Source organism: Lolium perenne, chromosome 5 (genome assembly GCF_019359855.2).
Source record: "Lolium perenne isolate Kyuss_39 chromosome 5, Kyuss_2.0, whole genome shotgun sequence".
Taxonomy (NCBI): domain Eukaryota; kingdom Viridiplantae; phylum Streptophyta; class Magnoliopsida; order Poales; family Poaceae; genus Lolium; species Lolium perenne.
In genome coordinates this window covers 214,873,740-214,886,132 of record NC_067248.2, presented here as the reverse complement: position 1 = coordinate 214,886,132, position 12,393 = coordinate 214,873,740, and the positions used below count along the sequence as shown (strand labels likewise).

At 47.6% G+C, this 12,393-nt stretch overlaps 1 protein-coding gene across 3 annotated transcripts; it reads left to right on the top strand.

The window, feature by feature from the left end:
- Nucleotides 1-1,517: 1,517 nt before the first annotated feature.
- On the top strand, nucleotides 1,518-7,385 carry LOC127301906 (beta carbonic anhydrase 5, chloroplastic). Of its 3 annotated transcripts, XM_051332202.2 has the most exons (10): nucleotides 4,008-4,320; nucleotides 4,416-4,468; nucleotides 5,392-5,535; nucleotides 5,633-5,681; nucleotides 5,777-5,890; nucleotides 5,996-6,049; nucleotides 6,161-6,252; nucleotides 6,339-6,444; nucleotides 6,825-7,035; nucleotides 7,106-7,385. In XM_051332202.2, exons 1-9 carry the CDS (start codon nucleotides 4,234-4,236, stop codon nucleotides 7,020-7,022), a joined length of 897 nt encoding a protein of 298 aa, XP_051188162.1. In that variant the 5' UTR covers nucleotides 4,008-4,233; the 3' UTR covers nucleotides 7,023-7,035; nucleotides 7,106-7,385. The 3 variants fall into 3 exon arrangements, with proteins under 3 accessions (XP_051188161.1, XP_051188160.1, XP_051188162.1); XM_051332201.2 differs by lacking the exons at nucleotides 4,008-4,320; nucleotides 4,416-4,468 and adding an exon at nucleotides 1,518-1,914 and having other exon boundaries at nucleotides 7,111-7,385; XM_051332200.1 differs by lacking the exons at nucleotides 4,008-4,320; nucleotides 4,416-4,468 and adding an exon at nucleotides 1,530-1,914.
- Nucleotides 7,386-12,393: the final 5,008 nt, after the last annotated feature.

Here is a 12,393-nt window from a genome sequence, read left to right as displayed (position 1 = left end):
TAGAAGTGCAAAACACGTTGAGAGAGAAAGAAATTTAATTGGATACCAAGTTGGTCCAGGGAATTAATGTGAGATATCTGTAGCGAAGGGACATTTCTCAACGGTACACCTACCAAAAAACTACTATCTTCATGATTCATCCCAAACTATAGGGCTTATATTTTTTTTAAAAAAAAAAATCAAACCAAGTAAATTTGACCAAATTTTAAAAAAATCTATCAAAAATATGATATTTTGTAGATACCATGTAAAAATATATTTCATTATCGATCTAATGATATTGATTTAATATTGTGCATGATAATGATTTTAGGTAAGAACTTAGTCAAACTTGACATAGTTTTTAAAAGGAGTACAAACCTTAAGATTTATGATGGAGGTAGTTATACTTTGTCATGTAATTAGTACCATTAAATATCCTACAAAAGTATTAATTGGGGGCCTAATTATTTGTAGGCCCTGTGCCATCGCACATTCTGCACATCCTTGTGATAGGACTGCATTGTTCGTGATAGTGGGAAAGTCTTTGTGCAAGTGCCTCTAAGGACCAACGCTCGAGTGCCAAAGTGGTCGCCGGTGTGAACACTTGAGTTGATTTGAATATTACGACACCAAACTTGTAACATGCGTAGACTAAACAAGATCCATCTCCGATCTCCTCAACACCTCTAGCAAGCTCACCCAAAAGAGGTGAACAAGGAGACGAGCATACCTTATGTGTGTCCCCTACAACGACGCCATAACCACCATAACATCTTATTCAATTGACCAATCTCTTACTTTGGGGACCAACCCCCTCAAGCCGTTGAAGTGGCATGTTGAGGAGGCAGGGACGGGTACAATGGAGACGATGCAAATGGAGATGGCGGCTAGGTTGAAACCCTTTTTTTATTGCCTTTCGAAAATTGTTAAGATAAATTATTTTTATTTTTTCGATAAAGAGTATATATTAATATCGCGGAGATACCAATTACACCCAGCCTCTGCAGCAACATCACGCCCTAATGGCATAAAGGATGCACATAGCCAAAAGAAGAAAGAAGAATTACAGAAAAGAAAAGTCCCGCTACAGAGATCGATAAACTTGAAACAACAACACCGACAACACCAGAAGATCAGCTTCTCCATAAGCGACGCCTCTAAAAAGGAAACAGTGCCCAATCATTCTGAAGTATTTTTATTTAGAGTTTTAGGGTTTTTTGTTTGCCGACGCAATTTTCACATGGAACCGCGCAGGAGACTGAACCCCTGATTTCCTCGGCACGAGAGGAGCGTTCCTGAATCCCCGACGAGGAACAAAATCAGGGCACGTAACAGGGAAGTTGCGTTCTCGAGCTGACTGACGTGTAAGGTGAGGGTTGATTGGTGCGTGACTCACAGCTCCTATCTGCACGGTCCCTGGAAATTGGAACGATCACGTACACGCCGTTATCATCACGGGCTCTTCTCGAATTTTAAGAAGAGTCCGTGATAATTCTCTTTCACCATCCTCACCACACCACACGTTCAGTCTCAGCCCACGAAATAATTCAACAAAACTGTTCTTTTCGTCTTCCTGTCTTCTCTGCCCGATCCATAGTAAGTACGGAATCGTAGAGCTCCACTCGATCGTTGGTGTTTCTTCTACCTCCATGTGGCCCCGTCCAGCTAGGAGGAGGAGGCCATTTCTGACCGGAACTCGCCGCGTTCTATGCTCCCGTGGACCTTGCGATCAGCAGCTCGCCGCCTGGCTTCGGCCACACGCGCAGCAGCAGCTTCGGCTTCGGCGGCGGCGCGATCATCGGCAACGGCAACGGCAACTGCAAGGCCGCAGGCTGACGACGACCGCCAGGAGCCCCGGCAGCGCTGCGCCGTGCAGGAGCATGTTTTCTGGCCGGACGGGCAGCAGCTGGCCACTCTCCGTCGACAACACCGGTGAGCGTGCATTTGATCAAAGAAATCCTTTCTTACAGTTTACTAGGGGAACTCCTCTCTGTTTGGCAGTTCGCATGCTTATCCTGCTTCGCGCTTTGCATACACCAGTTAGCGTCCATTTGATCAGTATTGTTTCAAGTTGCCATCCATCCATGTATTCATTTAGAAGTATCGATCGTGTTAGTATACCCTAGGCAAGCCCGTAACTTTCTAAGATAATCTCTACTCTCCGGCGTTTGGTTTTCACCGGTTTTCATTAATTAACAGTGCCTTGCATGGTTTGTGAGTTTGGTTTTTCTTATAAACTAGATTATTTTTTTGCTTTTTTTAATAATGTAATGCGGAGCTCCCCGCCTTTTGACAAGGTTTCTAAAAAAAAAGTTCATAGCACATGAAAACTGAAATAAACGACATCGTAATTGATTTTGCTTTTCAAGGTGATGCATTTTAGGGCACAACTCTGAAATAAAGTCAGCACTGCGTCTGCACTATTGAGCACACTCTCGACGAAGGAGAGCAAGTGGGGATACACGATGGTTCACGTTCAAAGCGGAGGCTTCGCGACAAAACAAATAGTGGTGACGCTGCGATTTATTTGTTCTCTGTAGGGCTCTAGCGACGAGCGAGAGGAAGGGGGAAAAGGGGTCCACTAGGACCGCGAGCTTACCCTAACCGTGGCGGCACGCTCTACAACGACGAGGGTGGATGGAGGCGAGGGGATCGCCGCTGACGTAGGTGGCAAACTAGGACATCTAACGTTGATTCCTTCGAGTGGACGATACGTTACATCGATGTGGAGCTCTCGGTCAACTCGATGACGACATGGGTAGACTGGCAGAGAGCAGATTGACAGTCGTGGTCCCAGCAAGCATCAGGCGGTGCGGGACGCTTGGATGGAAACATTCAAGGTGGCGGTTGAATGTGCGCGCCACACAATATTGATGCACAATTGCAGCATGTGATGTAAAATATTTCAACACCAAATACGTAGATCACTTGAAGAGGAGCATCCTAAGGAGGAGGGAGAAGCCAAGTAGATCAAACCGGCACGTGAGCAAAGAAGGCGATCGAGAGGCGGCAACAAAAACCTATCTTGGGTTCCGTCCCTCTCACCGACGACATCCGCGGTTCGTTCTGCATTTGGTGTGCCTTGGGTCTTGGTGGTGTGGCGAACCACGGCCTCTCGTCGGTGGGAGACTTTTCGATCTTTTTTTAGTTATTTTTTCAGTGTCTTCTTCGAGATGACAAGGTGGTGGCTATGACCTGAAGTCAGAATAAGGTCCTCCCCGCACTCTATCCTCGCTCTGATGATGCATCTAACGTTATCAGAGGGCGCGTGGAGTCATGTGTGTTTGACGGACATCGCGAGATCTGGTCAGTTTTCGTATTAGTTGGTGTGTTTTCAGACCATTCTCTTTCGATCTATATTTGTCATCAATGACGATGGCTACAGCCCTGGTGCGCTAGTCATTCTAGGCCTTAGCTCGATGACTTCCCGCCTATTCATTATAACAAGCTCTACTACGACAAGCTTTTCCCCGGCCCCGGTGATGGAGGAACGAGAACGGCGGCGCGCCTTCTGCTCAAGCTAGTGATTATAGTCGTCGCTAAGTGGTCCGAAGATCTATCTGTAATATTTGTTACTTTTAGCTTTTCTATGATTTTTAGTAAATCGGTGGAATTTCAAAAATAAAATAAAATACATAGAGCACTTGTTGAAGACTGTTTTCACAAGTAATGCAATTTTTTTTATCTCTTATAGAGCAATGTTCCTGTTTTGCATCATCTGTTAAGTTGCTTCAAGGAAACATCAACCGCAAACTAATCCATCCAGTGGACAGAACTCACATACTATACTGTTCATGATGATGCGCTGGCAACGCCAAGCAACTTGATAAGGCATGGCCAGTGTGTCCGTGGGCCCAGGAATCAAAAGCTCGTCAAGCCACACACGGCACCCGCTCCAACATCTACGGAATCCGACGGCCAGGATGCGCCCACCGCATCCGAACAAACCGTCAAAACGCCATTCCCGTGCACACTTGCACGCGTCCACTTCCCAACTCCATAAATTAATCATCGAGCTTTCCGCCGCTAATCGTCTGAACGACCCTAATTTATTGCTCCTACCACCACCGCGCCGCACCGCCGGGGCCTCGGTTTCTCCGTCACATCGCCGTCGCCCGCCCCTCCTCCACCTCCACCTCGGCGCGCCCGTAGAAAAGCCTCGGCCATCGCCGCCCCCTCCTCAAATGCCCGAGAGCCCACCGACCCCTGAGCCGCGCGCTGGTACTACCGACCACTCGCCCCCACCACCGCATGGCTCCCACCCTCCTCCGGCCCGCCTCCCGCCTCGCGCCGGCCCCCTGCGCCGCCGACTCCGCCCGGAGCCGCGGCACCGTGTCGGTGAGTCAGATTCCCCGCCCGCCCGTTTCCGGAGCTCTCCCAGATTCCCCGTGGTTCCGTTTCTTGATTTTGTGGCTTTTCTTGGCGTGCGGCAGGTCGCTGATTCCAGAGCGCGCGGCGGTGCCCTCAGGGCCGGAGGATCTGGACGGTGAGTTAACCCATCTCAGGCGTGAGCTTTGTACCTATCTTAGCTTGGACGAGTGACCAGACCATGCAATTATCTATGATTGTGTGAATTCTCCTGTTACATTACGCCATTTTGGTGCGAAAATTGCAAGTTTGCGGTACCGCTTCCCTGGACTTCCTTCTTGTTCGGAGCTGCTGTGCTGTTTTCCTTCGCCAGCTTGCATGCACGTGTGTATACGGGTCAATTTAGCTGCTTTCTCATTTCTCAGTGCCTAGTAAGTTAATGTCCATGGCTCTGTTTCCATTTCGTGGGTGCTTTATGACTGTGTAGAAGATCGAATGAAACAGATCCAGAATTGGGGAATAGTAAATCTTGGCACGCCCGAATTCTTTCAGGGGAGAGAGTGGTGCAATACAGAACTTTGTTAACTCAGTAGTATTAATTATGTCGCACCGGTATGATTCAAACTGTAGTTTGCTGTATGCACTGTTTTCCAATGGGAAACACTATGGTAATGGAATAGTGCCCTACTGCCCTGTTTTAACATAATACAAGGGCCATACCCTAGCATCAAAATCAAATCTTGGGACTGTTTAGTCACGGATTCCTGTTGTCAATATGCTAAGTACTGGTTCCAGCAGCCCACTATGATATGGGTTGCACAGATAAGATCTCTTGATTGTCTATCATAAGTGGTCACATTTTGTTCCGTTGATAATTCTGGGCTGGTTAACGGGTTATGCACTTATGCTTATAGCTGGATAGTGCCATCTCTGAAATGAAATGCTGACGTGCTAACAAAGCAGTAGCCTTCAACCAAACATGGTGCTGGAAAGCACCAATTTTTACGATTTGCTCGCTTGATGTTAAATCTTCTTTTTAAAAGAACAGAGAATTTTACAACATATTATGTATCAGAAAATAAATTTTATCATCTCATGCAGTACAAAGGCCTCGAGAGATCATTCTGGCTTGACCCGGCAACTTCTAGATTTTCAACATGATACAGTAAATGAGCCAGATGGGGATTATGATCCGTTGGGTCAGCTGAAAGCAAGGTTCATGGACTTCAAGCAACGGAACTATGTGTAAGTCGACCATGTGGTACATAATGAATGTTTCGCTTTCAGATGTTACATGAATGTATTTATTTCTTGACATTGTTGTTTTTGTAACTGTGCTCAGGGAAAATTCTACCAAGTATCAGAATCTTGCTGAGCAGCAAACACCAGAGGTACAGCATTGTAATGTTAATTCCAAGTCTTTGTATTTTTTCAATTTACTGATCCTTTATGTGTATTAATATTGGTTTCATGTTCCTCTGTCCAGTTCATGGTGGTTGCTTGTGCTGACTCCAGGGTCTGCCCTACTAGTATTTTGGGGCTTCAGCCTGGGGATGCATTTACTGTTCGTAACATAGCAAATTTGGTACCACCATACGAGGTATTATCAAATTAGCATATCTTTAGGTTTTGTTGAACTTCTAAAGCAGTATATGCAGTTTTTATTGTGGAAGTTCTAATTGTAAAAAAAATGTTGCAATATCAGCATGGAGCTTCAGAAACTACTGCGGCACTAGAGTTTGCTGTTAACACACTTAAGGCAAGAATCTCTTGTGATATGGCTTCTATTTTTCGTTCCTCACATGGATGTGACAGAACCTATGCAGCAACTAGGTATCCAGTATTGATAAAATTACCTGCATTTGTTCAGGTACCGAATGTTCTAGTGGTCGGTCATAGTCGTTGTGGTGGCATCCAAGCACTAATGAGCATGAAAAATAAGAAAGATGATTCCAGCTCTAGGTAAAATGCTTGTCCCCATTTCCCCTTTTCAGATTCTTTTTTTTGTACATTTACATGATCCAAGGCTAGTTGTTTTCATTGAACAGAAGCTTTATCAGAGACTGGGTCTCTCTTGGGAAGAGCGCAAGATTGAGCACTGAAGCAGCGGCTGGAAATTTGAATTTCGAATCACAGTGCAGACATTGTGAAAAGGTGATTTTTTTCATATCATTGTGATTCGCGATTGCAAACTGTGAACTATCCGATTAAGCATTTCCATGGCCTTATATATTCCAAGTCATCTCAAGATTTAAGGCAGTAAACACGCTATTGATTACGTGCTACTTTCTTGGTTGAGTTCATATGCCTTCAATTCTTCAAGTTTTGGAATTAGATAAGAGTGTGATTTGTATCGCTACACCTCAAATTTGTCTTCGTATGCATCTAAATGCCAACCGTTTTTCATATCTTTGATTTCTGAAAGGTGTCATGAAATTTGCGCATGTGAGATAGTTAAACATAGAGCCATATTATTTACTTATCTGAAGTAGAACCATCATATTGTCTGACACTGAATAAGCTATTTGGTGCAGGAATCCATTAATAGCTCACTGTTGAACTTGTTAACGTACCCATGGATTGAGGAAAGGGTGAAGGAAGGATCTTTGTACCTTCATGCGGGATACTACAACTTTATTGATTGTACATTTGAGAAGTGGACATTAGTGTACCGTCCAGGGTTGGAAGGTGGCAGCAAGTATGCCATAAAGAACAGGTCTACCTGGTCTTGATCAATGAACATAGGTATAGTTCACTCTGCCATTCTTTCATTGCAACTTACTCCAGTTGGTATTGATATAGAAACTCTTTTCAGTGCAGAAGAATATTCCTGCAATGGAGTAAAGTGCAGCACAGCGAACAATATAGTACCATAGTAAAGTTTGTCAAATCGCCGGGGACAAAGTAAATTCAGTCCAATTAGCTATGTTTTGTTTCCTACCATGGAATCGCCAAACAGTGTCTCAGTAAACTGCAAAACTACAGTCAAACGAAACAATGTACAATGCTGCCACATTTGGCTCAGACCTTGTGTTGTTGTTGTAACATCTGTATCATTCAATGTAACATTATAAAAATAAGATACAACTTTGTAATGTTTTGTGCTATCATTGTATAATTATTTTGAATGCATGTTGAACTCAGACAAATAAAACTGCTCTGCAATGCCAGACCGTAGCATCATAAACTTAAGCTCACTATAATTCCTATATATTTGTGTGTTGAAAGGTTCCTGTTGTGTGAGCCCACTATATATTTCTTCATTTTCATGGGTTCTGTGCTGCTGACATTAAGACTGTTCTAGACGATTATTTATTTAATGTTTCAATGTAACAATAAGATACAACTTTGTAATGATTGCTGCTATCAATGATAATTATTTTGAATACATGTTGAACTCGGACATGCTCTGCAATGTCATTTTGTCAGATAATGACATACTAAAATTTAGCTCATTGTAATTTCTATATATTTGTGTATTGAAAGGTTTCTGTTATCTGTGACCACTATATATTACCTCCTATTCATCAGTTATGTACTGCTAAGATTCAGAATGTTCTAGGTGACTGCAGAATGTTCTAGGTGACTGCTTATTTCGCAGTTTTCTTCCTTCAACATAAAGTGTGGACTTGGTTGTATTAGTTTACCATTCACAGTTTTCTTGCCTGAACAGCATAAAATGTGTCATTGGCAAACAAGCACCAATTGGTTTCTCCAGAGGATAACTGTGCTAGCAACTGCATGTATTGTTCGAACTTTCATCGGAGAACCTGAAGAACAGAGTTAATGATCGCAAAGCCAACTGAGTGAGCAAAGGAAGGCTACCCAGTGGTGTTCATCATGAGGTCACCAGCTACCTTAGAGCATCTCCACTCGTGCCCCCGTCGAGGCCCCCGGCGAGCGTTTTTTCCATCCGGACGGTGTAATTCGGCCCAGTCGCGCCCCCGGTTCCTCGTTTTCGTCCGGATTTGGCCCTTCATCCATCCGGCGAGCCCACGCCACCACCGGCCCCCCGGGGAGCGCTCGGGGACTCCGGACGAGTGAAAAGCGGGGAAGGACCCGATCTGTCGGTGACTCGACGCACGAACCCCACCGCCATGTCGCTCAAAATCTCCCCCACCCCTCGTATCTCTCTCGCCGCCGGCACCACCCCGCCGGCTTGTTGCCCAGATTCCGCCGCCCCTCCTTCCCCACCTGCCTATATTCCGCCGTCTTTGGACGACGGCCTATCTGGCTGCTCTTCCGCCGGCCTGTTTTCCGGCCTGCTTGCTCCTCGTCGCTCGCGGCTCGGGTTGCCTCGACCACGCCCGTCAGGTGTTCGTCCATTTGCCTCGCCGGCCATGGACTCGGACGAAGAGGAGGAGTAGATGTTCGCCGAGCTTATGCAAGAAGAGATGGCAGCAGCCGCCCAAGACAACGAGCACATGATGATCCTTGGTTGCTTGGCAAGCATGTACGCCGGACTGGCAACTGGTCGACGTGGTGGGTCGGCACGAGGTCGCCGGAAGTGCAAGCCGAGACAGCGAATGGAGGGCTACTGCATGTTGTACGCCGACTACTTCGCCGACAATCCATTTCACGGTGAGAGTGTTTTCCGGCGTCGTTTCAGGATGAGCAGAAAGCTATTTCTGCAAATTGTGTATGCCATCCGCCACTTTGATCCCTACTTCAGATGCAAGGCGGATGGCACTGGTTTGGTTGGATTTTCGTCACTGCAGAAGTGCACAGTGGCTATGAGGATGCTGGCGTATGGAGCTCCCGGTGATACTGCAGATGACTATCTTCGGATGGCGGAGTCCACCGCCCTTGATTGTTTCTACCGGTTCTGCAGGGCCGTCATAGCAGTGTTCGGGGACTATTTCTTGAGATCACCCACTGTCGAAGACACTCAGAGGATCCTTGCAACAAATGAAGCTAGGGGTTTTTCAGGGATGCTTGGAAGCATTGACTGCATGCATTGGCAATGGAAGAACTGTCCGTTTGCGTGGCAGGGAATGTACAAGGGTCACAAAAAAGGCTGCACTGTGATACTTGAAGCAGTGGCTACCCATGATCTTTGGATTTGGCACTCTTTCTTTGGTATGCCTGGATCCAACAATGACATCAACGTCCTAAACTGCTCCCCGGTCTTTTCCAAGCTTGTTGAGGGTCATGCTCCTCCGGTGGACTATGTGATCAATGGTCGGCACTACAACAAAGGATACTACCTTGCAGACGATATCTATCCAAAGTGGGCAACATTTGTGAAGACTATCTCCAACCCTGGCACCCCCAAACTTTGCGAGTTTGTCAAGAAACAAGAAGCTTGCCGAAAAGACGTCGAGCGAGCATTTGGTGTCCTCCAGCAGAGATTTGCTGTCGTCCGGTTCCCCGCTATGACTTGGTCCAAAGATCAGATGTGGGAGGTGATGAACTGCTGTGTGCCTACACAATATGATTATTGAAGATGAGCGAAAGCATCCGGTTCCTCTGGCTGAGCAAGAAGCACCATATGAGAGAGAGGGTCCTCTTGCACAGCCTAATCACCAGGTGCCTCCATCATGGGCCGCCTTCTTTGCTATGCGCCAGGAGATTCGAGACTCTACAATGCATCAGCTGCTGCAAGATGATCTGGTGGAGCACATATGGAGGCTCCGAGGCAACGCCAACGCCGACGCCAACTAGTCTGTCTTAATTTGTTTGAAAAATTGTGAAATTGTGTGCTTCATTTGTTTCAGCACTTGTTAAACATTGTACTGATTATCGCCGAATTTGTTTCAGCAATTTTCGTACTCTTGTTTGCCGAACTTGTTAAATTTTATGTTGAATTTGTTTGAAATATGTCAAATGGTCGAGGCTGGGGGTTTCCTGCCGGGGGGACGGCTGGAACTTCGGCGCTCCCCACGCCAAATCTTCATCCAATCCAGACGAAAATTTCGCCGGATTTGGGCGTGGGGAGCGCCAACGAGTGGGGATGCTCTTAAACCTTGGGAGATCAGCGCCAAAAAACGATGCCTCTTGTAACTCTCCACGGCGAGCAGCTGATTCTCCCGGCTGAGCAGCACGGCACAGAGCGCCGCCTGCAATGCCGGCCGGGATGCGCCGGCCGTCTGCCCGACGTCTAGCTCCAGGATGCTCTGCGTCCTCTCGCCGACAGTGGTGATCTCCGCGCGGACCATGTGGTTTTTATTTTCTTCATATTTTTAGAGAAATATTTTCTTCATATGCTAGATGCCAATCGTTTCCTACCTTTTTTCTCTGCAAGGTATCATGGAATTTTAGCTTGTTAGATAGTTGAACATAGAGCCGAGCCTAAGTATTATCTACTTTTCTGAAGTAGAACCATCATCATTGTCTGACACTGAATAAGTTATTTGGTGCAGGAATCTATTGACAGCTCACTGTTGAACTTGTTAACATACCCATGGAGAGAGGAAAGGCCGAAAGGGTGAAGGATGGAACTTTGAACCTTAATGCGGGATACTACTACTTTGTTGATTGTACATTTGAGAAGTGGACATTAGTGTACCCTCCAGGGTTGGAAGGTGGCAGCAAGTATGCCATAAAAATTTTGAAACGACGCAGGAGGACTGCGCTTTTGTATTGATAGAAGGAGAGTGCTACAAGGAGCACAAAGTTTACAAAGGACACTGTAGGGCAGAGCCCTACAGAACGTACAAACACGGGACTACTCGCGGCATCGAATGTGCCGGCAGCCAGCTAAAGCCCAAGCGGCCGCCTCATCGAACACTTCTCTCGCGGCCACGTCGGGGGAGCGGCGCGAGCCCCGGAAGATGCGAGCGTTCCGCTCACGCCATATTGCCCAAATCACTAGCATGGCTAGGGACTTCGCAGTTTTGGCCGGGTCACCCACCAAGGCGGAGAGCGACGCAAGCCAAGATGGGAGTGACGCCAAGGGGAGGCTCCAGGTATCCGGACGCAGCGTTGCGGCACCAAACTTGTCGGCGACCCTGAACCACAAGGCCGTGGACCAAGGGCATTCCACCAGCAGGTGCTCCGCCGTCTCTAGGTTACGCATACACAGGGGGCAGAAGTATGAGTTCGGCCATCGTCTTGCCAGGAGGCGGTCCGCCGTGAGGACCCGGTTTTGGACGAAAAGCCACGCCAGCAGCCTACATTTGGCCGGCGCCCAGGCTTGCCAGATTGTGGGCATCAGCGGTGAGCGCGTGGATCCCAGGAATTGCATCCTGTAAGCAGAAGACGCCGAGTAGGAGCCGGATGGTGAGCACCGCCAAGTGAAAGAGTCCGCAGCACCCGGGAGAAACTGCAATGCGGCCATCGCAGTCCACAGGCTCACAAACGCCGGTAGCAGTTCCGGGGTCACGCGTCCCCTCAGGTCGGCAACCCAGCGCTGGTCATGCACAGCCTCATAGACGGAGCGGTGCTTGCGGCGGGAAACAAGGAAGAGGTCGGCGAAGGCCGTGAGCGGTGCCCGACCATCCATCCAGCTATCAAACCAGAATCGCGCTGTGGCGCCATCGCCAATGGTGACGGAGGTTGCCGCTGCAAAGAGGTGACGGTCAGCAAGGGAACATGGCAGAGGCATGCCCGCCCAGGGTTTCTCCGGCGCTGTCCGTTCCAGCCATAGCCATTTGAGGCGAAGAGCTGTGCCAAAGCGGTCAAGGTCAACAATACCGAGGCCCCCCAGCTCCTTGGGACGGCAGATACGGCTCCAGGCCACCTTGCAATGCCCGCCATGGCAGGTCTCCTCCCCGCGCCAGAGCCAGGAGCGCCTGATGCGGTCGATCTCCTTTCGGACCCAGGCAGGCATCGCGAGTACTGAGATCCAGTAGACTGACAGAGCGGACAAGACAACGTTAAGCAAGACTAGCCTGCCCGCCGCCGACAACAACTTGGCCTTCCAGCAAGCCAGCCTGCTCACGATGCGATCTACCTGGTCTTGATCGATGAACACAGGTAAAGGTCACTCTGCCCCTGTAATTAGTCATGTTTTTACTCTGCCATTCTTCCATTGCAACTTACTCCAGTTGGTATTGATATAGAAACTCTTTTCAGTGCAGATGAACATTCCTGCAATGGAGTGAAGTGCAGCACAGCGAACAATATAGTGTACCATAGTAAAGTTTGTCAAATAGCCAGGGA

Bases quoted from the DNA above. Each gene is read 5' to 3' on its own strand.
- LOC127301906 (XM_051332201.2), top strand. From the start codon at position 1,691: ATGCTCCCGTGGACCTTGCGATCAGCAGCTCGCCGCCTGGCTTCGGCC. The intron at 6,050-6,160 runs GCAAGAATCTCT...GCATTTGTTCAG, and splicing joins TTGCTGTTAACACACTTAAG to GTACCGAATGTTCTAGTGGT. The intron at 6,445-6,824 runs GTGATTTTTTTC...TATTTGGTGCAG, and splicing joins AGTGCAGACATTGTGAAAAG to GAATCCATTAATAGCTCACT.